Source organism: Perissodus microlepis, chromosome 16 (genome assembly GCF_051167445.1).
Source record: "Perissodus microlepis isolate ML-2025 ecotype Zambia chromosome 16, ASM5116744v1, whole genome shotgun sequence".
Classification (NCBI taxonomy): Eukaryota; Metazoa; Chordata; class Actinopteri; order Cichliformes; family Cichlidae; genus Perissodus; species Perissodus microlepis.
The window spans coordinates 18,945,291-18,972,343 of NC_140476.1; the positions used below are offsets into that span (position 1 = coordinate 18,945,291).

Here is a 27,053-nt window from a genome sequence, read left to right on the forward strand (position 1 = left end):
CCTGGAGGAGAAACCAGTAACACGACGGGGAATTCTGTCCATTATAGCCTCTGTGTTTGACCCATTAGGCTTCTTGGCTCCTTTCCTTCTAATAGGAAAGAAAATTCTACAGGAAATGTGTCTAAAGAGCATTGGATGGGATGAGCCACTGCCTGGTGAATTGAAGCCACAATGGGAGAGTTGGGTCACTGATCTGAAGAACCTGCAGAGACTCCAAATCCCAAGATGCTTTGTACCTGAAAGCCTTGGGAAAGTCCAGAGAATAGAACTCCACCACTTTTCAGATGCGAGCAATCGTGGGTATGGTCAGTGCTCATATGTTCGGGTGATGAGTGAAGACCAAGTGCATTGCTCCTTAGTCATGGGCAAAGCAAGAGTTGCACCCACAAGAGTTGTAACCATACCAAGGCTGGAATTAACAGCAGCAGTGGTGTCCTCAGCAGTCAGCAGAATGCTAAAAGAGGAACTGGAGCTCAAAATTGACCAAGAGTATTTCTGGACTGATTCACAGGTGGTTTTGGGCTACATTAACAACGAAGCCCGCAGATTTCACGTTTTTGTTGCTAATAGAGTGCAAAGAATCAGAGAAGCAACTGATCCTGCACAGTGGCACTATGTTGACACCAATCAAAATCCAGCGGATCACGCTTCCAGAGGCCTCACAGTAGCGGAACTGATCAGTTCAAATTGGCTCATTGGACCTCATTTCCTGTGGGAAAGAGAGTTTGTCACACCAGACTCAACTCCAGACCTTCTGGTAGGTGATCCAGAGGTCAAAACGACACAAATACTACAAACAAAGGTAGTAGAGGACAGGAACTTCTTGGAGAGACTCAAAAGGTTCTCAAAATGACATACAGCAGTAAATGTAGTTGCCAGGATCCAGCAACTAGCCAAAAGAACCAATGCAACAAAGGGTATAAATGTGGAAGACAGGAGAAAAGCAAGTCATGTGCTTATAAAATTAGCACAAGAAGATGCTTTCAAGGAGGAAATCCAAGCACTGAACCATGGTAAATTACCACAGAGCCATCCTTTGTTCCAACTTGACCCAATATTGCAAGACGGTGTTCTCAGGGTAGGAGGGCGGTTAAGGAAGGCTTCCTTACCGCTTGACATGAGGCATCCAATAATCCTACCCAAACATGGCATAATTACACACCTGATTTTAGATCAGTGCCATGAGAAAACCCAACATCAAGGCAGAGGACAGACACTTAATGAGCTGAGAGCAAATGGTTTCTGGGTTGTTGGTGGGAGCAAAGTTGTGGCTAATCACATTAAGCAATGTGTTACATGCAGGAGAGCTCGCAGGCCAACAGAAACACAAAGAATGGCTGATTTACCGGCCGCTCGTGTTGACCCCTCACCACCATTTTCCTGTTGCGGGATGGATTGCTTTGGACCTTTCCATACAAAGCAAAACCGCAAGGACTATAAGAGGTACGGTCTTATATTCTCTTGTTTGTCCTCTAGATCAGTCCACATAGAAATGTTGGAAGATCTCACGACAGATGCCTTCATAAATGCTTTGCGGTGTTTTATAGCTATTCGTGGAGCCATCAGACAAATCAGATCTGATCAGGGAACAAACTTTGTTGGGGCAAAAAATGAACTGACAGAGGCCTTAAAGGAAGTAGATAAGGACAGACTGTCTGCTTACCTGGCCAGGAAACAGTGTGACTTTGTCATGAATGTGCCTGACGCCAGTCACATGGGAGGTGTTTGGGAACGGCAGATAAGGACAGTCAGGGGTGTCTTAACCAAGGTCCTTTCACAGAGTGCTGGAAGATTAGATGATGCTTCTTTGAGAACATTCTTCTATGAAGCCATGGCAATTGTTAATAGCCGTCCTCTCACCACCGACAGCATCAGTGATCCCAAAGGCTTAGAGCCACTCACCCCAAACCATTTACTCACCATGAAAACCTCTGTACCACTGCCTCCACCTGGAAAATTTGTGCCAGAAGATCTGTATGCCAGGAAAAGGTGGCGCAGAGTTCAATATTTGGCAGAGCAATTCTGGAGTAGATGGAGGAATGAGTACCTCTCAAACATCACACTAAGACAACGCTGGCACTCTCCAAGACGAAATGTTAGAATAGGCGACATTGTCATTGTGAAAGACGAAGGAATCCCTCGCAGTGAATGGAAGCTTGGGAGAGTACTGGATGTTTGCAAAGATGAAGATGGTCTGGTTCGGAAAGCCAGAATACAAGTAGGAAATAGAAAACTATCGAAAGAGGGTGAAAGGCTCAATAAACCATCCACTCTTGAATGCCCTATACATAAATTAGTGGTCCTAATAGAAAGTAACTAGAATGCTCCAGTGGAGCTTCTGTAAATGTGTATGGGATGGTTAAAGTATTAGGATTGACTTGCAAGTTTGTCACAATTAAGTACTGTTTGGTTCTGTAAATTCATAGATTTATTCAAATTATTTACAGATTTCATAAATCATAGTAATTTGGTGGGAGTGTAACTGTCCCTGAGACAGTTAAAATAAAGTTGGCTATTTCATGTTTCTGTGATAGATTCATGCTTAATTTAGTTCATTTATTTATAAGATAAGATGATAAAAGTTTAACATTAATTAAAAAACATGTCTAAAATATGTGATTACAAAATATGGGTTCGTTAAATATGTAAAGTGCTGTAATGTTTGTATGAGGTAAAGTTTGTTATTGTCACATGACCAGAGTTTGGTTGAGAGCACAACCATGGCATTGTGGAGCTAGCATGGATACATGGCTACAGATGCATCTACAGCCTCAGCGTTAATGTTATTCTGCATGTGGTCCAAGAGGCGCACACGGTATGGTTTCATGTATATTGTTTGTATAATGTTGCATACGTGTTCTACACTGGTAATGAGAGGACATTTTTGTGATATCCATTATTGTGCATTTTTTCTGTTCTACTTGCACAAGACTGTTTATGGACACTGATATGAGAGACTGATAAGCTCAAAGCATTTATGTTGTAAACTTTGTGTTTCTTCAGTTTTCACGGTGTCTGAAGACAATAAGAGTGAGAGAGAGAGAAATAAATTTCCGAAGACATCAGTATGATGCGTGGCCATTCTTTGTTGGACCCCTGTAGTTACAAACAGTATCCCACATTCTTGATTTTTAGTTCACAAACACTTGTTGTAATGACTAACTACTCCTCACATTTTGGAGATGTTAGCTCTTTATACAGTAAAGTTACAGTGGGATACGAATAACATCAGGCTGATCCTGCCACAATTTGTCCCTCGGTTCAAATCACGGACAAACAGTATCCCACAGTTGTTTATGTTTTTAAACCAATTTTCCACAGAGAGGCATTTTTTGAAAAATGCCTTGATAGCAATGTTGAATATTATTACACAGGGAAAAAAAAAACAACTACACTTAAAATAATCACACCGTGACGCCTCTGCTTTTTCAAAATGGAGGGACAGTAACTGCGTCTGTATATGTAAACGTGTAAAACCTGAAGATAGAGACAAAATACTGTTAATCTGACTATCTGCGCTTCTGCAATTCATCTCATGTAAACAATAACGTGGTGCACCGCATGACGTGAAAAAAGGCACATACCTTTAACGTTGCGTGACGAACTCTATATTCCTCGTCCACACGTAAACGCAAAAATCTCAGTTTTCGGTGATTTGAAACGCCGTTTACGTGTGGACGAAACAGCTGCGTTTTCAAAAATAACCGTGTAGGTGCGGACCTAGCATACAAGAGTTAGTAGTTTATTTTATAATTTATTGCAGTTTACTTGTATTTGCTTAATTGTTTACTAAATGTTTGAGGTGTGAAATAATGCAAACATCTGGACAAAGAGAGCAACTGTACTGGAGGAGGTAAACCCAAGATCATATAATGTGAAAACTGAAGTTTACTGTACACTCAAAAGACAATGGGATCATCGGAAGGACAGTGTGATGACAACAACACACCACCTGAACCAACAACACCTGTGAAGGACAGTGTGGAGCAAAGAGACCAGTCACCCATTGTCAGAAGATCAGCGCGCTCTATCAAGCCATCTGATAGACTAAACCTTTAAGCATATATACATACATATATATATATATATATATATATATATATAAAAGGAACTTTCTGCATTATTGTGTGTTCAGTAGTTTACACTGTCACAAATGTTTGTGATGTAATTCAAGCTATGCAATGTTAGGTATGTTTCCACAGTGTTGTTCAGCAGTTAACATCTAAAGAAAAGGGGATGTGTTGATAGGAGTTATGTGGGTTAGTTCAGCTTCACCACTAGGGGCCTGTCTAAACCAAATTGTGATATATACTGTGTCGTAGAAGCAGCGGCGGGTTATGTTTACATGCATGGATGTGAGCCATGTTAAAATAAAGAAGCTTGTTCACTACTACTGATGTTTTATTAAAAACACGACAGGGGGGTCAGAGGGGCACGAACATTTTTCTTGTAAAATAAAGGGGGGCCTAGCAATAAAAGTTTGGGAACCACTGATGTAACTGAACTTGTTACACCTGGCCTATCCTAATTTGGAATAAACATGGAATAAACACTTTTCTTTTGATATTTTGCACCATATTTTTGACTGGGAGGGTTAACAAAATAGGTATCGTCTCCTTGTGTAAATGTATGGTCATCTTCAAAGTTTACAAAAGAGAATCTGTTTGTGTGCTCATAGGCAAAATCAGCTTAAAAAAAACTAAATGACACATTTTGAGCAGTCCATATTAAGGTAATAAAATGTGTGCTTCTTTGTTTTGAAGATGATAATTATTTCACCCATTTTGCTGTCTTCACTCTTGCTCATTAAGAAGTATTTTGCAAGAACCCCCTGCTGAACTCCAACTGAACTGCAGCCAGTTTCTGTAAAAAGTAAAAATGAAAAATGGCTTTTTGATTTTAGTTGTTTGGTATTAAGTTCTAGCATAAAAATTTGCATATTTATGCAAATTTGAGAAAAAAAAGTTAGATCACAGCAACAGAAGATAGAAAGGTGAAATAAAGACTTTCTTTACAAAGTTCTGATGTTTCACTGAAAAGTGTGATAACTTGCCCTCACTTAAGTATGAACAATGACTCAACAGTTTTAAAGAGAGGTTTATTCATTTATCATTCAGAATCTCATTGATAGACTATTAAAATAAATAAAATAATAAAAACCACAGTGAAATGCAATATTTCTCATTCTGTTTTTTTTTCTTTTTTTTTTTAATAAACTACCTAATGTACTCATGAATGCTTCATCCTGGATTATGTTTGCTTTTTGATCCTCAGTGTACTGGACTTTGGACGAAATTTTGCACTTTGAGGAGTTGCATGCAGTACTTTTTTATTTCCGTATCAGGGATCAATTACATGGGCAGGTTTTAATGTTTACAGTTGGTGAGTCCCGTTTTGTATCTCTGAGTGCAAAGAGGAAGTCATTTGTGGTCCTCATTCTCACAATAGGCTGCTGCCTTGGCGATTATCAAAGTAAAATTGATTGCGACAAAATCTCATTGCTAAGGATCAGCCTCAGTACTGTGATGTCTCCTCTCTCTGGGAGCGACAAATCTGGGAGCAGTGGGTGAGAAAGTCACAAACATTATGGTTAAAATAAGACTCGGAGAGACCAAGCTGAAAATATATCTTTTATATCAGTGGCATAGCTCAGAAAGGGACTTCTCTGATACACTCATGATCAAGCTTAAATAATTATATATTGTGAATCAATGGAAAATAAGATAATTATAGACACAAACATATACACTATGCTTAAGATGCCATACTAATCACCACCAAAATATCTGAATGAATGAATGAATAAAGTGGCCATTTGTATAATATTGATAAAGAAGATTGTAGGACTGTATTATCCATTCATCCATCCATTCCACTTATTCTTATGAGAGTCGTGGGTGTATACTAAATAAGAATGTAGTACCAGGGCTGGACTGGGACAAAAAATCAGCCCGGGCATTTTGACTAGTGACCGGCCCACCATGGTATTATGGGAAAATCCATAAAGCCTTTATAATAAACTTAAACCTACACCATCCTTCCTATTCTGGTATTCTAAACAGTACTTAGCAAAAATATAAAACAAACTAATTTATAATTACATATACCTAACTAATAGGGTTGCCAACTCCCAGCACAAAAAGAAAAGAAAAAAAATAGGGAACCACTCCCCCACCCTCTGCCTCAAGATGCTTAACTGACAAAACCGATTTTAATTTAATGCATGTATAAAACAAATGCACAGAAATCTATTATTTTTCTCCAGTAATTAAATAGATTCAACATCTTTCTTCAACAGAATTGCAGACTGCACAGATGGTACCTTCCCAAAGGAAAGAATACTATAACTTACTAGGGTATATACTAGACTTAATATTTACTGAATACAATAATGGATTTCTATACATTTTACATCAGATGAAAACTTTGGTTGTAAGATTCAGATAATTATTTATTAAAAGCTAAACATTTTAAATGAGAATAAGAAAGAAAAGTATTTCTTTGGTTAAACCAGTGCCCTACTTTTAAACACCTTTAAACTAATATTTTCTTGGATTTAGTCCAAAAGGGTCCAAAGTTCTGTTGTTTTATTTTATTTCTGTTTTGTTTTCTAAAATAACATAAATTTACTCCAGCAGGATGTACACAGGCATATGAGTGACAGAGCAGTGGTTGTAAGAAAACTTCCCAGTGGAGGTTATTATTTATTCGGGTGTGTAACTTAACCCACTGAAAGACAAACTGTCATTGTATGATATGTTGAAACCTCCCTTTGTCAATGAAAGATAGTCCTCAGAGTTTACACAAGACAATTTGCTGTGTGTGCTCCGCTTTCTTATTGGCAGGATTTCATCAGGAGCCACTAATGATGCAGTTCTCTTTGAATACATGTCAATGAAGCTAAACAGCTAAAATAATGACGTGCTTCTTATGCTTCTGCTTCTGAGATTTAAGAACATATATATATATATATATATATATATATATATAATTTTTTTTTTTTCTGACTGCAGCTATGGGACCCAGTTCACTGTTGATGATCTCATGAGCACACCCTATGAGACCTGAGGTTTCTCTATGTGAGTTTCTAATACACTTTTTATTATGTTTCTAATTTCTAGCTATCAGTTGGAAATTACTTACAGTCATGGAGATTATTGTGTAGAATACCATTAGTATTATGTTTATGTTTTAGGAGGTAAATCAGCTTTAGTGTAAGAAAAACGAAATACTTTTTTAAAGCTCATTTACATTGTTTAGTTTTTTGGTGTTTGTTTTAAACAACAACAACAAAAAGATTTATTCCAAGCAGTTCATGTTAACATCACATTAAAAAGTGTGCTTTTTTGTTTCGAATCAGATAAACATCTGACAAAATAGCTGGTTTAGTTAAACTCTTTGGTATTAAACGCTAGTAAAGTAATCCAATGAATGTGTCTGAATTTGCAATTTTGAAAAAGTTAGATCACCCCTCTTACTTTTCAAATTGACGTCCAGCTTTTGTTCAAAATATTTTTAAAGTGCATGTAGATTCCTAAAGTGACTGATAATAAAACATATTTTAAAATGTCTGTTTTGCCTTTTCTTGTATTAGAAAATGTAACTGCAACTTGCCTTCACCTAAGAACGCATTGAAAATCATTCCCTCAAAAGAATGAAGCACCCTCAAGTAAATAACTTTGTTAATTAATAATTGATTTGTTAATTTTTTTGACTTCATGTTTAAGGAAATAATAACCTGTTAGATTAAATACATAAATAAAAGTTATTTTTTGTGATCTTTCATTATGCAATCAAAGCAATATCATCAACATCATATGACCACCTTAACCTGAATGTAGGAAATAAACCACACAAAATTTGTGGGAAAGTGTCTGAATCCTAAAAAAAAGAATGCATAAATAAACACATTATAAACAGTAGTTTTAATAATATTTGATGAATGAATGAATTTTGTCCTTTAATAATATTATTATAATCACAGATTTATCTCATTTTTAGATTACTGTTGGAATACCGTTTTTTTTTGTTTTGTTTTGTTTTGTTTTGGTTTTTAATTATATCTTATTTGGAATGGACAAGAAAAATCCATCAACCTAGCAATATATGAATAACATGAAAACAGAGTCCCTCCAGGTTTTTAGAGTTAAGTCCAGGACAGCAAATGATAAACACAGTGATCAACAGGTGCATATTATCCTCTAATGGCTATTACTGGGAGAGTTGCCTGATAAAGTTTTACAAAGTTCACATGTTCTCCAGAAGGGGACTCATATAACATAAGGATAGAAGACATTATATGGAGAATACCGATTTTTAAAAGTCTGCAAACTTTGTGTCATCATATTGAATTTATAACATAGTTTAACTTAAAAGTATTCAGAAGTAATTTCAGCTTGGTGGAATGATGTTGTTAGGTCCGCTCAGTCATAGAAACAGGTTTCAGCGCTGCAGAGTTGCATTCATGACTGCGACATCAGAATATCTCTCCTTTTATCTTGGGGTGACTGTGTGAGCATGTACTCGTCTCCTTGAAACAAATTGTCAGTTTCAAAAGAAATAACAAAAACTGAAAATCAAGTAGGAAAACCCTACATTTATAAAATTCACACAGTACTCTAGTGTTCTAATGTCCCGTTTTCTGGAAGGGAGCATGAGGTTGCTTCTGTTTCCTCAGTCCTGTCACATTAACCCCCAAAAAACGCAGCCCAAACAGCAAGTTTACACACTGTTGGGGTTCTTTTTATCTAAGGCAAGAGAGGCTCTCAGTCCCAATCCAAATTTTCACTCGTTTACTGCCTCAAGCAGTTAAAAAAAATAATGTATATGGATTTCTTTCCCATGAAAAAAACACAGTCTGCAGGAGTTTGCTGTAGCCAATTTCCGGAAGACACATAGCCCTAATTTGGCAGTAAAAAATATATATAAACAAGAATGTGCTTCTCTCTGATTGGTCAAAAAACCATTGGGGAGGGCCATAGTTTAGACTTAAGCCCCCTGTATTGGCGCACAGGTTGATCCTAGCCTCTTGGCGCTCTTCTTCTACTCCATTGGGTGCAGCTTCACTGTCTGACTATCTCTTCTTACGCACACACACACACACACTGGCTTGCCTCTCCGTTACATGTTATCTAGTTTCGTACACCTGAGGCATACACCTGAGGCATACACCTGAGGCAGCTATTGAGAGCTATCGAGCTATTGTTTGTTTGACCTCATCCTGGTTCACTCCCATATTCCTGCAGACAAAAAGATTTATGTAGTGAACTGTTGGTGTACATTTACATTAGCACAAGTAGACAATGAAAGTAGGAAATACCCGCAATGTCTATTAACTCTCAACAACGTTCCTGCATATGAGTTGTTTAGAAGTCATCAATACATTTTAGCTACAGATAATAATGTGGATTATACAGTGATACATTCAAATTATGCCATAACATTGTGATACCTAGACTGAAAATAAAAGTCTGTTAAATGGCTGTTTACAAACTGACATAGAGCAGTGTAATACTTAATGTTGCTCTTAACTACTTAATATAATACTTAGATAAAGGATCTTGTTCCTCGAATCAGTAATCATACAGGTGTGTATTGGTGTTATGCAAAAGCCTTCCAAACTGGTCAAAAGTTAAATAATAGACAATTAATGTGAGCACCCTACAGCAACTTTCAGTCAAAAAAGTTGATATTTATATGTATCACAAAATTGGAAATATATTTTTTTTGTACACATGTGTAATTTAGTTACACTCAAGATCAGAAAAGGCAAACAGGTATTCACGAAGCCTGTGGAGGATTAGGAGTCTTTCGCAGGCAAAACAAAGGTGTGGAGAAAAAAAAAGGTGTGGCTGCCTCACAGGTAAGAGACGTCACACAATGCCATGGTTACTCGCTCAGCCTTAGAACAGTCATAGGATGGGCTGTTAACCCCTGGAAAGCTTTAACACTGCTTGGTGTCTGCTCTAGTCTGTCCCTGTGAAACAAAATGCCAGCGTTGACATGAATTTTTCAGCAAAACAACATCTCCTCAGTTTTTTCTTTGTATAACTGGACAAGGGGAAAAGCTTACATTTTTAGAAAACTGAATGTTAACATCCAATGAAGGTATGTAACCTTTTTAAATGCATTTTTGTCTCTCACGTCTCTCAAATAAGGGAGTAGGAAAGCAAACTGTCACTAGTTGAGAGATATTTCTAAATAATATCTCTCAATAAATATTTATAAATAAATAGTTTTATCCATTTAATGATTCTGAGGGATCCTGAGGGATCATTAAACTGATAAAACAGCCCGTGTGAGGTAATAGCACTCTAATAACTTGCATTTAACAATTGGATGAATTGATTTGTTTGAAAGCAAAACCACTGACAGAAAGATATCTCAATACCTTATCTCTCCTCTTAGCCAAGAAATGGTGGAAGGTGTGAAACCAGCAGAGGATGGGAGGTGGTGCAAGTTTTCCCGGAACAAGTATTTCGTCTTTATTCTGGTATTTGCAGGTCTATTCCTGATTTATAACAGAAATACAATGATACCAGATGGAAACGCAAAAAAGTGGATGCAAAATCAATCAGCAAATTTGTTGAATTTCTTCAGTGGTCAGAGACTAAACATATCCTCACTAAACACTACAACTAATGACAACTCCACTTCTCAAAATACAACTGTACCACCAACACCTGTTCCTTACGTGTCTCCTGGACCATATTTAGTTGAATACCCCCATGACTACCAGTACATCATAAATGAGCCACAGAAATGTGAACAGGAGAAGCCATTTGTGGTTCTGATCGTTCCTGTGGCCCCAAACAATAGGCAACACCGTGACATCATCCGCAAAACCTGGGGGAGTGAAAGTCTTGTCCTGGACAAAGTGGTGAGGCTGTTCTTTTTACTGGGGCTGCACACCGGGGAGGAGGTGGAGCAGGTCCAACAGCAAGTACTTCAGGAGAGCAAAGAGCATCACGACCTGATCCAGAGCAACTTTGTGGACTGCTACAAGAATCTCACCATTAAGACCATGGTGATGCTGGAGTGGCTAACTGCACACTGCTCCAGCCCCTCTTATGCTATGAAGATTGATTCAGACATGTTTCTGAATGTACATAATCTTGTCAGTATGCTCCTGAATGCTCAAAAAGCAAACTATATGACTGGGCTTGTGGCAAGAGGCGCTACAGTATTGCGAAATCCAAGCTCTAAGTGGTACCTACCTCATGACATTTATGCTCCGCCACAGTACCCCCACTATGCTCTGGGCCTGGGCTACATTTTGTCTTTAGACCTCCCAAAAAAGCTCATTGAGGCATCCAGACATGTTAAAGCATTTTACATTGAGGATGTGTATTTAGGGGTGTTAATGCAGCACCTGGGCATTCCTCCCACTGACCCCCCAAACTGGGGTTACTTCCATCTATTTCCTTTGCCATATAATCGATGTGCCTTCTCCGGGATAGTAGCCACCACAACTGATCCACACACTAACCGTGAGCAGATTTGGAATGACTTTAAAAACCCAGGCCCATATTGCTAACCATAAACTGAAAAAATAAAATAAAAATGCAACATGAAACAACAGGGCAGACTTTCCATGACTCTTTAAAAAAATATGTATTTTTATATTCACATATAGGCTATTATGATACTCATGTAAAATCCCCTAATCTCAAATTTTATTGAAACTGAACTAGTATTGTTCCACTGTATATTTAAACTACACAGTCAGCCGTTTTATGTAGTTTATTATTTAAGGAGTGACATTTTTTTTTATCTGAGTCTTTGTTAATCAAGTTTAAAAACTGTCAAAGTGAAAACATGCAGTCACACCCGTTCTTAAGACGTTACAAAACATGATCCCTGACTGTGTTCTCAAGTTACAGTCCCCTCTGTGTTCACAGTTTCTGGGAAATGGAAGGTACACATGAAAGAAACAGATATCCTTAAGCATATTGACCTTGCAGTGTATTAAATGGATATTTTGCAACAGGTCAGTGTATGATAGAATTTATTTCTCACTGCGATTAAGAAGTTGAGAATTTTCCAAGGTGCATGAATAACATTATAAACAACCTCTACCTTTGACGTCTGTTGCATATGTCCTATCAAACGGTACCCATGCATCAATTATGGGAATATATATAACATAGGGAGTGAAATAAATTTATCCCTGTGGCCCTAATTTTTAATTACTTTTTAAACTTTAGTGTTGAAAATTATTTCAGACATGAGATTTCTGTTGATGTGTGTAGAAAATAGTTTAAGGCTTGAAGGACGTTCTTCTTGCTTTACTCCTTCTGTTCATGTTCTAGGCCTCATCTTTACTTACCATACTGTACATATAGAGGAAATGATGTCTTCCAAAAATTCCCCTTTTTTAACGCCTGTCTGAATGTTTCTTGCACTAAAAGACCGGCTAATATCAACCAGGTCACCACTGACATATCTAGAGTTTTTGTTTTAAAGGTTTTGTTTTATGTTTAATAAATAAACTGTCAGAAACTCCACTTACATTTTTATGAACTTTTGGATATTTAGTGATACGAATAGGATAAAACGAGTGCTGCCTACACTTACCTTGGATGTTTTGAAATATTTTTTGCACCTGGGCTAAAGACCGCTTGTTGTTCTGTACAGTAAATGCAATTTTTTTTGTCAAAACTATTTTTATTGAATTATAATATATAATTAGAATATAACTTTAACAGGTACATTATGTATACATTCCATGTGTAAATATGGTGTTATTTATTTATTTATTTTTTAAAGGTTACAGGGCAATATTAGTTTAAAGTAACTTCTATGAAAACAGGGTTTTTTCTGTTATTACCAGTTAGACCAGGGGTGGGCAATTCCAGGCCTCGAGGGCCGGTGTCCTGCAGGTTTTAGATCTCACCTTGGGTCAACACACCTGAATCACATGATTAGTTCGTTACCAGGCCTCTGGAGAACTGCAGGACATGTTGAGGAGCTAATTTAGCCATTTAAATCAGCTGTGTTGGTTCAAGGACACATTTAAAACCTGCAGGAACACCGGCCCTCGAGGCCTGGAGTTGCCTAGCCCTGAGTTAGACAAATATTTACAACTGCTGACTATTACATTAGGCTCTTCTGAATATCTGTCTACTTTATGCATTGCAATTAAGTGACCAATAACTGCTTAATGTATTTTAAAGTAAAGCTGTACATGAAGGTACTGAATAGATCTTCTTTTTACATTTACAATTCTGACATGTGATGTGTGTAACAGTGAAAATCATAGAAAGGTTAAATGCAGACACTTTGTGGCTATTTTGTACACCACAGTTAAACAATGGGATGAAATTGAATGAGTTGAACCTGTATGTCGACTGATTTGTGTGTGCAATAAATAACTGATACAGCTAAGTTTTAGGAAATGTGTCTGTTATGTGTATTTTATTTTATTTTTTTACATGTATGTGTGTACTTTCATGGCTCTTTCATGATCCACTTACCTTTCATCTGGAACTCAGTTATGTTTTTGTAAAATTTGCCAACAGCTGTTAAAAATATCTCTTTTCATTTTAAATAGAACAAGACTTAATTGATTAATATGGCAATGTTATCTACAGACACCCACAGTAAGTTAACCTTGTAACTTAGTGGCAGCAAGTCATACAATATTACAGTTGTGGTTACCTTGTTCTCCTTAGACGTTTCCACAGATGAAATCCAGAAACAGCTGTGAGAATTGGCTCAGAAAAATACATGGACGTGTATTTTCTCATATGTAGCACACAGCAGGAAACAGTTAAGTTAATACAAGTTTTCACAACCACTGACAAGGACCTTGTACTTTTGATTATCAGCTTCCAGCAAACTAAATTGGGGGAATGGGAATGGTATTCTGTAATGTACATACATGTTAAATTTGACTTTTAAAATAAAAACAGAAGATTTGCTCCTTCGTAGGGTCTCCCAAGGGAAAATGGTCCTGTGTAAGGGGCCCGACAAAGCGTTTTAGAGATGAGAGAAAGATCAAGGGAACATTTAATCATTGTAGGGGCTCACCATGGAGCCAGGCCTTTTCTCTCAGCTTCATTATGTATCAGTGGTTATTGGGGGACCACGACACTGCTTCGAACTTACAGGTCAACTATGTACAGACAGTTTTCACAGTGTTTCACACACAGATTTTTTCATCCATCTCCTCTCCATCTCCATATCCAAGATGGCGCCGCGTATGGATGCCCTGGTGCTTCAGTGCGTTACTTCTGTTTTGTTTTTGTGCATAACTTCTGTGTCTGGGCACTCCTCTGGATATTCTTACACCAGAGAAGAGCTTCTTAACTACAGGACTACAACACCTGTGGATTTACTTCCAATATTTGTCGCATCTGCGGCAGATTTACTACAGACTCTGATCAGGAAAGTGAGACGCCGAAAGAGAGGTAAGCGAGCCGGCGCACTCGTGCGTCTGAGGAGACGCGGACTGCGAACTGCTCTTCCTGGGATCTTCCTTTCCAATGTACGCTCACTCAGGAATAAGATAGACGAGCTGGCCCTGATGAGAAGCATGAACAGAGACTTTGCCTCCTCCTGTGTCTTATGTTTTACGGAGTCGTGGCTCTGAGAGGACATCCCGGACAGAGCGCTCAAGCTGGAGGGCTTTCATCTGCTGCGCGCGGACCGGCAGGCCTCTCTCTCTGGTAAGACCAAAGGTGGAGGTGTCTGCTTCTACATTAATAGTGGCTGGTGCACAGATGTAACAGTGATTGCTCAGCACTGCTCTTCCTCTCTGGAATACCTTTTTATTCACTGCAAACCGTTTTATTCTCTGCGGGAGTTTGCTTCATTCATCCTGGCCGCTGTTTACATCCCGCCAGATGCGGATGCGCAGGCAGCTCAGTGCGCACTCGTGGAGCAGATACTGCACATGGAGCGGACATTCCCGGACTCTCTCATCATTGCTCTTGGGGACTTTAACAAAGCCAATCTGAGCCATGAGCTTCCCAAATACAAGCAGTATATTAAATGCCCGACCAGAGAGGAGAGGACATTAGACCACTGTTACAGCACGATCAGCGGGGCCTATCGTGCGGTGCCGCGCGCTTCACTCGGACTTTCTGACCACGTCATGATCCACCTAATCCCCGCGTACAGACAGAGGCTGAAGCTTTCCAAACCTGTCGTGAGGACCAAAAAACTGTGGAGCCACGAGGCTGTGGAGGAGCTTCGCACGTGTTTGGAGTCTACAGACTGGGACACAATGAAGGCTGCTTCTAACAGCTTGGACGAGTTTACGGACACTGTCACCTCCTATATCCACTTCTGTGAGGACAGCATTGTGCCATCACGCACCAGGGTGAGTTATAACAATGACAAACCCTGGTTTACTCCTAAACTCAAAAAGCTGTGGCTGGAAAAGAGAAAGGCGTTCAGAAGCGGAGACAGGGACTGCTACAGAGAGGCCAAGTACAGGTTCACTAAAGAAGTGGACATTGCTAAACACCAGCACTCTGAGAAGATGCAGCAGCAGATCTCAGAGAATGACTCGGCCTCTGTGTGGAAAGGTTTTAGGAATATCACCAACTACAAGCCTAAAACCCCCCACTCCACTGATGACTTGCTCTTGGCCAACACCCTTAACGACTTTTACTGCCGTTTTGACGAGCCATCAGGCAGCCTTCACACCTCCAACGGCCCCAACAATAGAGACACTTTGGACACTCATTCCCCCACCTCTCCCCCCTCCATAGAGCCATCACCACCTTCAAACACTTCACCTACAACACCCCCCTCCTCACCCCACACAAAAGAGGATTTCACACCACCTCCTCCCACCACAACTCTTCATATTCATGAAGCAGGTGTGAGGAAGCAGTTTAAGAGTCTGAATGCTCGAAAAGCTCCCGGCCCAGACGGTGTGTCTCCTGCCACCCTCAGACACTGTGCAAATGAGCTGGCCCCAGTGTTTTCTGGCATTTTCAACTCCTCACTGCAGGCATGTCATGTGCCTGCCTGCTTCAAGTCCTCTACCATAATCCCTGTCCCCAAGAAACCTAGGATCACTGGACTAAATGACTACAGACCCTTGGCTCTGACATCTGTGGTCATGAAGTCATTTGAGCGCCTGGTTCTCTCCTATCTCAAGACCCTCACGGCCCCCCTCCTGGACCCCCTGCAGTTTGCATACAGAGCCAACAGGTCTGTAGATGACGCCATCAACATGGCCCTACACTTCATCCTGCAGCATCTGGACTCCCCAGGAACCTACGCCAGGATCCTGTTTGTGGACTTCAGCTCTGCCTTCAACACCATCCTTCCAGACCATCTCCAAGGCAAGCTTTCCCAGATGAATGTGCCTGATCCCATCTGCCGGTGGATCACTGACTTCCTGACGGACAGGAAGCAGCATGTGAGGCTGGGAAAGAATGTCTCGGACTCCCGGACCATCAGCACCGGCTCCCCTCAGGGCTGTGTTCTTTCTCCTCTGCTCTTCTCCCTGTATACCAACTGCTGCACCTCCACCCACCAGTCTGTCAAGCTAATCAAGTTTGCAGATGACACCACCGTTATTGGACTCATCTCGGACGGGGATGAGTCTGCCTACAGGAGGGAGGTTGAACGTCTGGTGTCCTGGTGCAGCCACAACAACCTGGTGCTGAATGCCCAGAAGACAGTGGAGATTATTGTGGACTTCAGGAAGCACACAGCTCCACTCCCCCCCATCATCCTGACTGACACCCCCATCACCTCTGTGGACTCATTCCGCTTCCTGGGTACCACCATCACCCAGGACCTGAAGTGGGAGCCCACCATCACCTCCGTCATTAAGAAAGCCCAGCAGAGGATGTACTTCCTGAGGCAGCTGAAGAAATTCAACCTGCCAACACGGACGATGATGCAATTCTACACTGCAATCATCGAGTCCATCCTCACCTCCTCCATCACCGTGTGGTACGCTGGAGCCACTATCAGGGACAAACAGAGACTGCAGCGTGTTGTGCGCTCTGCTGAGAAGGTGATTGGCCGCAGACTCCCATCTCTGCAGGACCTGTACACCTCCAGGACACTGGGGCATGCAGCTCGGATCTCAGCTGACCCTTCTCACCCTGGACACAGTCTGTTTGACCTGCTCCCCTCAGGCAGGAGGCTCCGGTCCATTCGCACCAGAACCTCTCGCCATAAGAACAGTTTCTTCCCCTCTGCTGTTGGACACATGAACAATAACCGTATGACTGTTCCCACCACTAACACATGACCCTACGCTGTGTTCACTGCATCATTCCATGTTTGGCACTGATCACCACCTGCACTCATGTATATATCATGTATATATCTATCTACTTAGCACTTTTAATTCTTATTCTTATTTTTATTTTCATGTCTATTTAAGTGTAATTTATGACAGTATGTTTGCACTGAAGCACCGCAGCAATTTCCTAATGTTGTAAACCTGCTCAACATTTGGCAACAAAACCCTTTCTGATTCTGATTCTGCTCTCCTTTCTTTTTTTGCTCAATGTCACAGGTCCCACCATTCTATTAAGATCAAATTGGAAGTGATGACTTGCAGCTGTGGCAGCCAGACTCTCCTGACTCCAACCCTGAACCCTCTGCTTCACCTCTCCCCTGCAGTTGAGCTGCAAACCACACCCTGTCACCACACTCTGCTTTGTGGACTTTTCTTTCTTTCCCCTCTTTCTGTAAGGCCATTTCTTTGTCTTTGTCTGCTTGTATTTTGCCAAATGGGTCATTGTAACCCTGGGCCAATGGAAGAAAAGATTCTACTCCCTGTAGTAAAACAGTCGACTCAGTAAACTCTGTTTCACTGAACTCTGCTTTTCTCCTGAGTAGAATACATTTAGAGTATATATAATTTTTTCAGATGCACATTGTAAAGATGCAAGGACATTTTGCAGATTCAATGATTCTTGTGCTGTTCATTAAAAATCTGGGCGTTATAATGATTTTTCTTATGTTGCTCAGTTTGCAACACAGCCAGTAATTCTTGCACTTATTCTGCCTCATGACATTTTTACTACAAACTTCCACTTTAACTTGGCCATTGTTGATTCATAAAAGTATCGAGACTTGTAAAAAAAGAAAAAGAAAAAAAAAGCTGCTGTTAAAAATAGTATCTTGAGGCATCGCCATCCATTTTTTCCCACTTATCCAATGTAGGGGTTTAATTTTTGACCTGTGACATAAGAAAACAAATGTTAATTTATCTATCCACCTCGTGTGCAGAGCAAAGGTCCATGCACCACGAAGAGCCACACACATGGTCTTACCGCCTTAACTAAAAGAAAAAGCATCAACAGGAAATTCACCCATTTCAAAGGTGTCAGAGTCAAATTTCACATAATTGTTACACTTTAACCCTTTAAGACCTACCATAGAACCAAGTCCGCCAGAGCTTATATTATATGTTTACATGCTGTAGAGCCATTTTTGGGAGCATTTCAAGTTGCTATACATCAATACAACCATTATAGCCCAGATTTTAATAATATGTATTCATTAAGTGCATAGTAATTACATAAATTGCAAAAAAGTGCAATAAACTACAAAAAAATTGAAAATCGTTTTTGCTTTTTTAACATATATTTCTAGTTAGAGAAATTTAAGAGGCTTATCCCTCAAAACTGTAAATACAAAAAAGTTGCACAAAATAGTTTCCTACCACAGGAAATTTATTTTGAGTGTCTTCATAGTTTTATTTTTGAAATACACCAATTTTTATACACTGCAGGAAAAACGAAAATAAATATTATACTGCAAATTTGCAAAAAAGCAGCATATGCATCAAAATAAACTATTTCCAGCAGTGCAATATGAGTCCTAAGCATCCCAGAAAAGACACAGAAAGTCATAAAGTCAAAGATAACTTATAAAAACACCAGTATAGGCCCTGAGGCCCTGATGATAAAAAAAACTACATTTCCGCGAAAATGACGTCACTTCCGGTTTCGGGCAGGTAATGGCGGACATGCAAAAGTTCGCGCTGACGTCTATTCCAACATAGGAAGTGTTATGAACAGCTGATCGGATCGGCAAAGCGTGTTTCTGGAATATTATGTTTTTGTTGCTGCAAGTGCTTTTTATGCAGTTTTTGCAAAGCTATATGTGGAAGGAAACTGTGACCTAGGACAAGCTGATGGCATAAGATGTAAGTACAACTCCTCCGGTTTCATATGCAAAAAAAATTATTGCGCTAGCTTACGTGGTTGCAGAGCTACCGGGATTTAAAAATAGTTACGCAAAACAGAGCGTGCCCGCTCCGACCGGCTCTAAAGGGTTAAACATTATAGTCATTTAAACATTATAAACATTATACAGCTATATTGAACATCACATCACAAACATCACTTTTTTCCTCTTTAGAAGGTGCAGTATTGTTTATTAATACTTCTACAACCAAAATCTCTTCGTAGCAAAGCAACTGGACAAGAAGCCTCTTGGATCAGAGGAGAATCGGCTTGGAGACATTTAAAGAAGTCCACTTGATTTCTTTCAATTTGCTTAAACTATTGCAATGTATTTTTTTCCCTTCAAAATCTAAGAAGGGGACATGCATTTAGGCACCGCCTTCCACCCCCCGACGCCCCCACCATGCTTCTGACTTCTTACATGAACTTCCAACAGACCTGGTATGAACAGTGCCTGAGTGGAGAACTTGCAAGTTCCTTGTTCTCACGGTTCCTCTGTAGAGGGTTTCCCAAAGGATGGGGGCTGGCAGGGGCGTCAACGGGTCACAGCCCTCCCCTCTGGGAGAGACCCTGTCGACTGAGATGGTGAGAGGAGGCTGGGAACTTGACAGTGACTTCTGGATGTCCTGGTGAGCCTCCACCTGTTTAACAGGTGTGTGCAGCCTGGATTGTCTAGAGACAGACCTGACCAGCTGCACCACACAGACACCTCATACCTCATCTGAGGAGAAACGTAGACATTGAAATGGGTATAAATTCTGTTTCTTCTTCTTTTTTTTTTTTCAGCTACCTGTGTCCACCAGGGATAGTGGGTGGCCCTCCCTCCACTGGATGGAGCCAGATAGCACTTTACCTCAATCCTACTATTAGTTGGTACCAAATCACGTTTTTTAGTTGTAACACCCTCTTATGCACACAGTGTCGCACTTTGTTGAATAGTGCTGAATTTATTAATTACTACTCCTTGGCTGTATCCCAATTCAGGGTCTGCAGCCTTAAAGTACACAGCCTCAACGGTCTTCAAGGGCCACGTACTCAAAGACCGCTAAGGCCGGAAGTGCGAGGCTTGTGAAATGGGACGGTCTAGCCTCCGTCGCGCTGCCCAGGTTGCCTAGCAACCATAATAGCTGGAAACGTGTGGTTGACAGAAATGAAGGAGAACATTTGTTCGTTTGTTTCTACACGAGCTTTGTGTGATTTAATAAGTATCTGAGGCTGAGACCACGGGACTGTAAAACATGATTGTTGGCCTTCATTTCTGTACTGAACAGTCATTTTAAGATTAGTTAGTAAATAACAATTAGTTAATATTGTTCATGAGACTAAAGTCAGTGTAACTATGATATGGCCAGGTACACTGGTACAGCACATGTGAGTGAAATTCATATGAGTGAACTCTGTGTCAAATACTGAGCTTCAGTAAAGATTCAAATTGCAGTTGTTTATATTTCCCATCACCTTAAATCTTCACTCAAAGACAAGCATCTTTGACATTGTATATATAGATGTATTATATTTAAGAGACAAATATTGTTCTTTTAATATGTTGGCATTACTAAATTTGGCTCAATGCTTATATATGTATGAAAAGAAAATGTACGAGCTGTGAAAACTGATAAAATGAAGAGTAGACTGATATATTAAATATTCCTTTATTGAGTGAGAAAATCATACCATGTCATAACTGCTTTAAGTCATACAGAATAGATATCAGAGCCTTAAACAGGCTGACTTCTGCTAAATGGGTCAAACTGGGCAGAAAGTATACAAACACATAACATCCTTATAGAATATGATGTAACACTATAGATCAACTTACCTCAGAATATATAAAGCATATAAACAATTACAGCAATATGATGCAACAAACACAGCAGTACTACTAATCCAAAATACTCAAAGCTTCATAGAACTGAAACAAACATTTATTTTTAGGTCCATTCTGCTGCTGATACATACTTTAGTTTTCTGAATATTAAACTTGTTGCTGCCTTTCATAGTGTCTAACTTGAAGGTCCTGAGTACTTTCTCCCACACTGAAAACACTGGAATGATAAAATTATTTGAACATTACCTAATAAGACTGATTCAGGACAGACAATTAGTTATGTTAAACTTTTCTAGCAGTCCTTCACAAACAGGGAACAGTCTGTCTATTCTCTCCATCTGTCAGCTGCTGCTGGCTCTTCCTCCTCCTCTTCCTCACACACTGCTGAGTTTGTCCTGGTGGATCATCAGGGGTGCAAAGCCTCACAGATGATGTGCAGCAGTGGGTCCCTCAGTCTGTCCTCACTCTGGACACTTGCAGTTGTCACACATGGAAATCAAATGTGTGATAAGCTGCAGGATTCAAACACAAGTGTAACTTATAAATACATGTTCATACTTTTACTACACAATCAGAGAGAAAGAAACAGAGAGAGAGTGCAGGACAGACAGGTGACAGTCTCAGGTGTATACACTGCTACAAAACAGCACAAGAGAAGGAGGATTTAGTGTTTGTGTTATTACGAAACAAGAAGAGTTCCCAGATGGTACAGTGGACACATGTGTGACTCCTGTGATTAAAGCATCTTTCTTTCAACTTAATGAGTGAACCGTCAGCTCGTTCAAACACACGTTAAAGTCCATTTGGCTCGACACCACCGAACAGAGGCAGCAATATAACATAGCTAACATTAACAGTGCAGTGAATCCTGCTTGTGCCGTGATATTCAGGACTGCAAACCGAGCAGCATCACTGACTTTCAGCTTGGTGTGTTTGTGGATATATGACTGACTTTAATTATCCATAAAATCATCACATTCTCTGTAGGATTAAGGTCAACTATTGAACGTTGTATATTTTAAAGTAAAGGCTTTAAAACCAAGTTAGTACAAACATCGCTAATGTCACATAACTTTGCCGCCATGTGGCCAACAGTAATGTTTGAATGTTCTTCATTATAAAAACATTTGCGCATAAATAAGTGACATAATATTCAGTACTTACTTTAAAAAGTTTACTCTTCCGCCGCTCTGCTTCAGCCGTTTTTTTCGGCAAAATTATCCACACCCACCGTGATGCATTCTGGGATATGTTGGGCCACGAAGTCTACACCGCCGCATCCTTAAAATTCAGGGAAATGAAGGACGCATTTGAGGGCCGCATTTCGAGCAGCCTTTGAATTGGGACAGCCTTCGTCGCGTCGCTGTGACGTAATCGGCCTTAAAATGCAGCCTTTAAGGCTGCAGACCCTGAATTGGGATACAGCCAATATTCCAGCAACGAGTCGCTCAGAGCCCCTGCCTTAAGAAGAGCACGAGAGCAACTGCAAATCACCGGTGATTAGCTGCAGGTGCATATGCCAAAGGCAGGAGCCCCATCTGAGCTCCGCCCAGGCAGACAGGTGAGAGAGAGAGAGAGAGCGCAAAACAACAAATACTTGTAGCAACACTGGGAGGCACAGGGACCATGAAAAATAATGTTTCTTCATATGAAAAGGTGGGGAGTAATAAAGGAGCAGCTTTATTGCTGGTAAAAAACCTCTTACTCAATAAACTTACCAAAAACAAACAAACCTCTGGACAGAGGAACTAAGGACTGAAACATTGGAATAGAAATACTAAACCAGAACAGGCGACAACGCACACAGCCGGTTGAGCGTACAATGCGACAGAGAGCACAGGAAAACACAGGGCTTATATACACAGGGGAGTAATCAGGGAATGGGCAACAGGAGGGAGACACACCTGGGAGAAATTAGACTAACGAGACAGGGGAGAAGCAAAACTGAACACACTGACAACAGACAGGGGCTATCAAAATAAAACAGGAAACCATCACACTAGGATGCAGACACAGAGAGGCAGACAGAATATAACACATGAAACTCAAACTATGGAAAACATGAGACACAAAACCCTAAACCAGAATCACTGAAAATAGATTAATAATAATAATAATAATAATAATAATAATAATAATAATAATAATCAACAAAGCACCAGGGAAACATAACGATCCAACATTCAAAAAAAGGCAATACACAAGAACTAAAAATACTGGGTCGAAACTAATCAGAACCATGACACAAACACTACAAACAAAAGTAGAGGAAGATACAATATGTTCTATTTCACCTGCAACCAGTTAGTAACAATATTTTTTATGTCATGGAAACAACATCACCGTCAGATATTACCTGTAGATGTAGAAATTGTCACCAGAGATCGCTGTTCAGATCTTTATATTCCAAACTGTAGAGCGATTCAACCAGTGTGTCTTTTCTTTTGCACACTTTGTTTCCTGTTCAGTTTTTCTCAGAACTGTTTTCTTGTCAGCTGACAGCTTGAACTGAGCCTCTCAACGTAATGACCACAAAACATCCTCTAAAAAACAGAATGTATTTGGCGCAATGCAGAAAAACACAGAGCTAACTTAAACAGGTATTCCAATTATCACGAACCTCCAATTCTGAACATCCGAAGTATTCATCTTAGATACACAAAGGGTTAAGGCCCTTTTTTAAATCACACTTGTTCCAGTTAGTGCTAATCAAAGTATCAATTTAGTTACATATCGTGTCATAACATATAATCAACTGTCACCATCTGCTGGCTTTTTAAAAGCATTACATGTGGTTCCACTATGTGTTCTACATTTATGCATTTAACTTTGTTAAAAAAACAACTTGCTAATCAAATCTTGTTTGGCATTATGCATGTTAATATGCATGTTGGTCAAACTCATTTTAAACTATACTTTTCTAAAAAAGCACAGGCACCACTGCTATCCCTGCTATCCTCAGATCTTACTTTTATTTTTTTATTAATATGGTGCAAGTCAACATCAACAATTCTCTTCTGGACACAGCTCTGTACTTATATATGCCAATCTCTAGAGATTGTTTTTCCTGCACCAGTCCTCTCAGTGTTCCACATCCTTCCTGTAGCCAGTCTCATCAATGTTTGTGATGCAACCAACAACAGCTGTGTTGTCCGCAAACTTTACAGTATGACAGCCTGGTTAAGCAGTCATATGTAAGCAGCGTGAACAGGAGGGGACTTGGCACACAGCCCTGAGGGGAGCCAGTGCTGAGGACTATGGAAGATGAGGAGACATTGTGGATCCTCACAGACATATACATATTCATATACATATTTCATCAACAACAATTAGGCTTTGTTTCTATTCAGTAAACCAGCTAAGAAACTAAAAACTAATTTTCACTGATATTCTCCACTGAAAAGATTAAAAGGTTTAAAATCATTTTTCTTAATTCTGAAAACAACCACCTGTTGTTCTCTCAAAGCTCCAAGTGGATTCTGTTCGGTTCATCCATTATTGCCATAACATGGATATTTATTCACTTCACCAGATAGGTTGTATTTTGGTAGCATTTGTGTATGTGCATGTCATTCTGTCTGTAATCACGATAATGTGATAATGTGTTGAATTAATTTGATAAAACTTGTATTAGTGTAAAGTTGGGTCATGTTATAAACGCCATTAAATTTTCTCTTACATCCAGCAAGGCCATCAAGTCCACTTAATGTTTTGTTTTTCACAAAGAGACAAAAAGCCCTATAACTTTGATGATTTCTTGTGGTATGCATTGTGAACATATAGAAAGTACCTCTTTCCTGGAAACACTGATCTAAAGGTGAAAGTGATAAAAAATGTTTGAGGTATTTTAAACCATGTTCATTGTTGCCATTGTCTGTACTGAAAAATATACTGACATATCATCAAAGATATGTGGGGATTGTAAATATAGTGTATTATTTTATTATGACTTTGTTATGTACCTTTCAGTAACTGTTATAGCCGTTTAAATACATTAATATACAATGTTCCTGAATACGTTTTCATTGCACTGAAAACTTTTTAAAAATGCTCCTTCTGTCTCTGAAACAGCATGTTCATGTCCTTTCTCTAGTCCTTGAATCCAACATTTCTTTGCAACAGTAGCCCTGCTGTCCTCTTTCTGATGGGGTTCCCCTGCAGTTTCAGCTTTCAAGTTGAAAAACGTCCATGTCTCTGTGTAACTGGAAGACTGATCAGCTCAGTAGTGGCCATAGATTAAATTCAGCCTCTCCATATACTGACCACTCTGTTTGTCGTTTTTACAGTAAGCAGTGCCACCCTGTGGTTGAGAGAACGCTGCCTATGAAGACCAAAAAGGTGCAAATAAGAATTGGTGGTGAAACTAGGAAAGAAAATAAGGCAGAGACATGTGAGAGTGTCAAAGATGACAAAGATCTCCTGACCTGGTCTCCTGAATTAGGTGGAAACTGATCCTGGACTGGATCCTGATTCAGTGTCCTCCTCATCATTTTTCTGCAGAGTAAAAGCAGTGACCAATAATGACCACATCTTAGTTATATCCACCTGTTTCGGGTCCATTATCACATGAGAGTTGGTTAGTAAATTGTAACAAACTCTAAATCTTATAGTGACCACAGGAAATGCAAAATGTCCATCACTGTGAGAAAACCCAGACAATGAAAGCAGTCACTATTTGTAGCTATATTTTTTTAACATGTTAGATAATGAACTGAATTATATATTGAATTGTTTATATATTAAAACATAATTTGGAAACAACACGAACTGAAAATTCATACCAATAGAAAACATGAAAACTGTCCTTGGAAGCCTTCCTTTTTTGTATTGTAACACTTTGTAATACAGCTCACTTTGATATATATAAGTACAATACTGTAACTATATACTGTTACACTCGTGTGCTTGCTAACGCGCTGTAACTTACCACAAGTTAAACATAAAAATACCAGGCCATACCTGGTAAATGTTTGTGTTTAGTTACACCTATGATCCAGTTATCCTCGAGTTATGAATTCAGCATTACAATTTTGTTGTCCTTCTTATTGCTCGATCCTGTGTTGTTTCCTGTGTTGTTGTTGGATTGGTTACCTGTGTACCACACCATGATTACAGTATATATATATATATATACACTGAAACATAAAAACTAATACCCAGACTCATGGATTGTTCTTTTTTCTTTGTTCTCCAAAAGCTTTTAGGTTTAAGTATGATGAGCCTCTGCAGACTGGACTCTGAGAAAATAATTAGCTGGGATACTTTTCTAGTTAAAAAAGGAACATAGAGGTTGTGGTTGGATAGAAAATGGCCCTCGACTCAACTTTGACTCTAACCACAAACACGTCCTCACTACTGACATTTCCTCTTTTCATCCTCTACTGCATAGAAAAATAGGCCAAACTAAAGCACACAGGGCTGATTCACCTCTTTTAATTTAGATTAGATTTGTGGTATTTGCAGAAATAGTGAACACACAAAAATTCACAACACGCTGCATTTAGATGCTTCAAATCCTCAACATGTACGTAAAATTAACTGCTCGGTCAACTAAAAAATAATCATTGGTAATTTGAGATGAACTAACTCTTTCAATGCAGGCATACACAATAAAATTGTTGTTTAATAATGAAATCTGTCTTACAAGCACTTCTGCAACAGTTCTGCATCAGCATAAAAAAGAGCAACATTCGTGCATGCATCATGAAGTTATAAAAGTTGTACTCACCTGTAGAGGAAGACAGCTAGTGTGATACCACACAGAAGGAATCCAATTGCAGGTGGGAGTATGTATAGAAAATATTGTGATGAAATTGATTCTGTATAAAATCAGGAGAGAATTCATTTAAATGGCTTATTTGACCTTTACTTGAAGTGATTCATCTGCCTTTTTTTGCTACGCACCTTTGGGACTATCAGACAAAGTTAAATTCCATGTAATGATGTTTACACCACGTTTGCCTGTTATGCTACATTTATAAATTCCTTCATCTTCGGGCTGAGCACTAAAAATAATTAGCTTTGTAGGGAGCTCATGATTTATTTTCAGT

The 27,053-nt window shown here is 39.4% G+C and overlaps 2 protein-coding genes across 2 annotated transcripts in view; one reads left to right on the forward strand and one right to left on the reverse strand.

The window, feature by feature from the left end:
• Positions 1-10,414: 10,414 nt before the first annotated feature.
• LOC146370754 (beta-1,3-galactosyltransferase 1-like) lies at positions 10,415-11,587 on the forward strand. The gene has a single exon (XM_084908429.1). The coding sequence runs from the start codon at positions 10,415-10,417 to the stop codon at positions 11,534-11,536; it is 1,122 nt and encodes a 373-aa protein (XP_084764555.1). The 3' UTR covers positions 11,537-11,587.
• Positions 11,588-24,974: 13,387 nt separating this feature from the next.
• LOC146370755 (uncharacterized) overlaps positions 24,975-27,053 on the reverse strand; it is a 38,274-nt gene continuing 36,195 nt past the window's right edge. The window contains exons 3-5 of the mRNA XM_084954545.1: positions 26,732-26,822; positions 25,428-25,497; positions 24,975-25,324 (exon numbers count right to left, since the gene is read on the reverse strand). Coding sequence (XP_084810671.1) covers positions 25,223-25,324; positions 25,428-25,497; positions 26,732-26,822 — 263 coding nt within the window. The 3' untranslated portion in view covers positions 24,975-25,222. The remainder of the gene's footprint in view (positions 25,325-25,427; positions 25,498-26,731; positions 26,823-27,053) is intronic.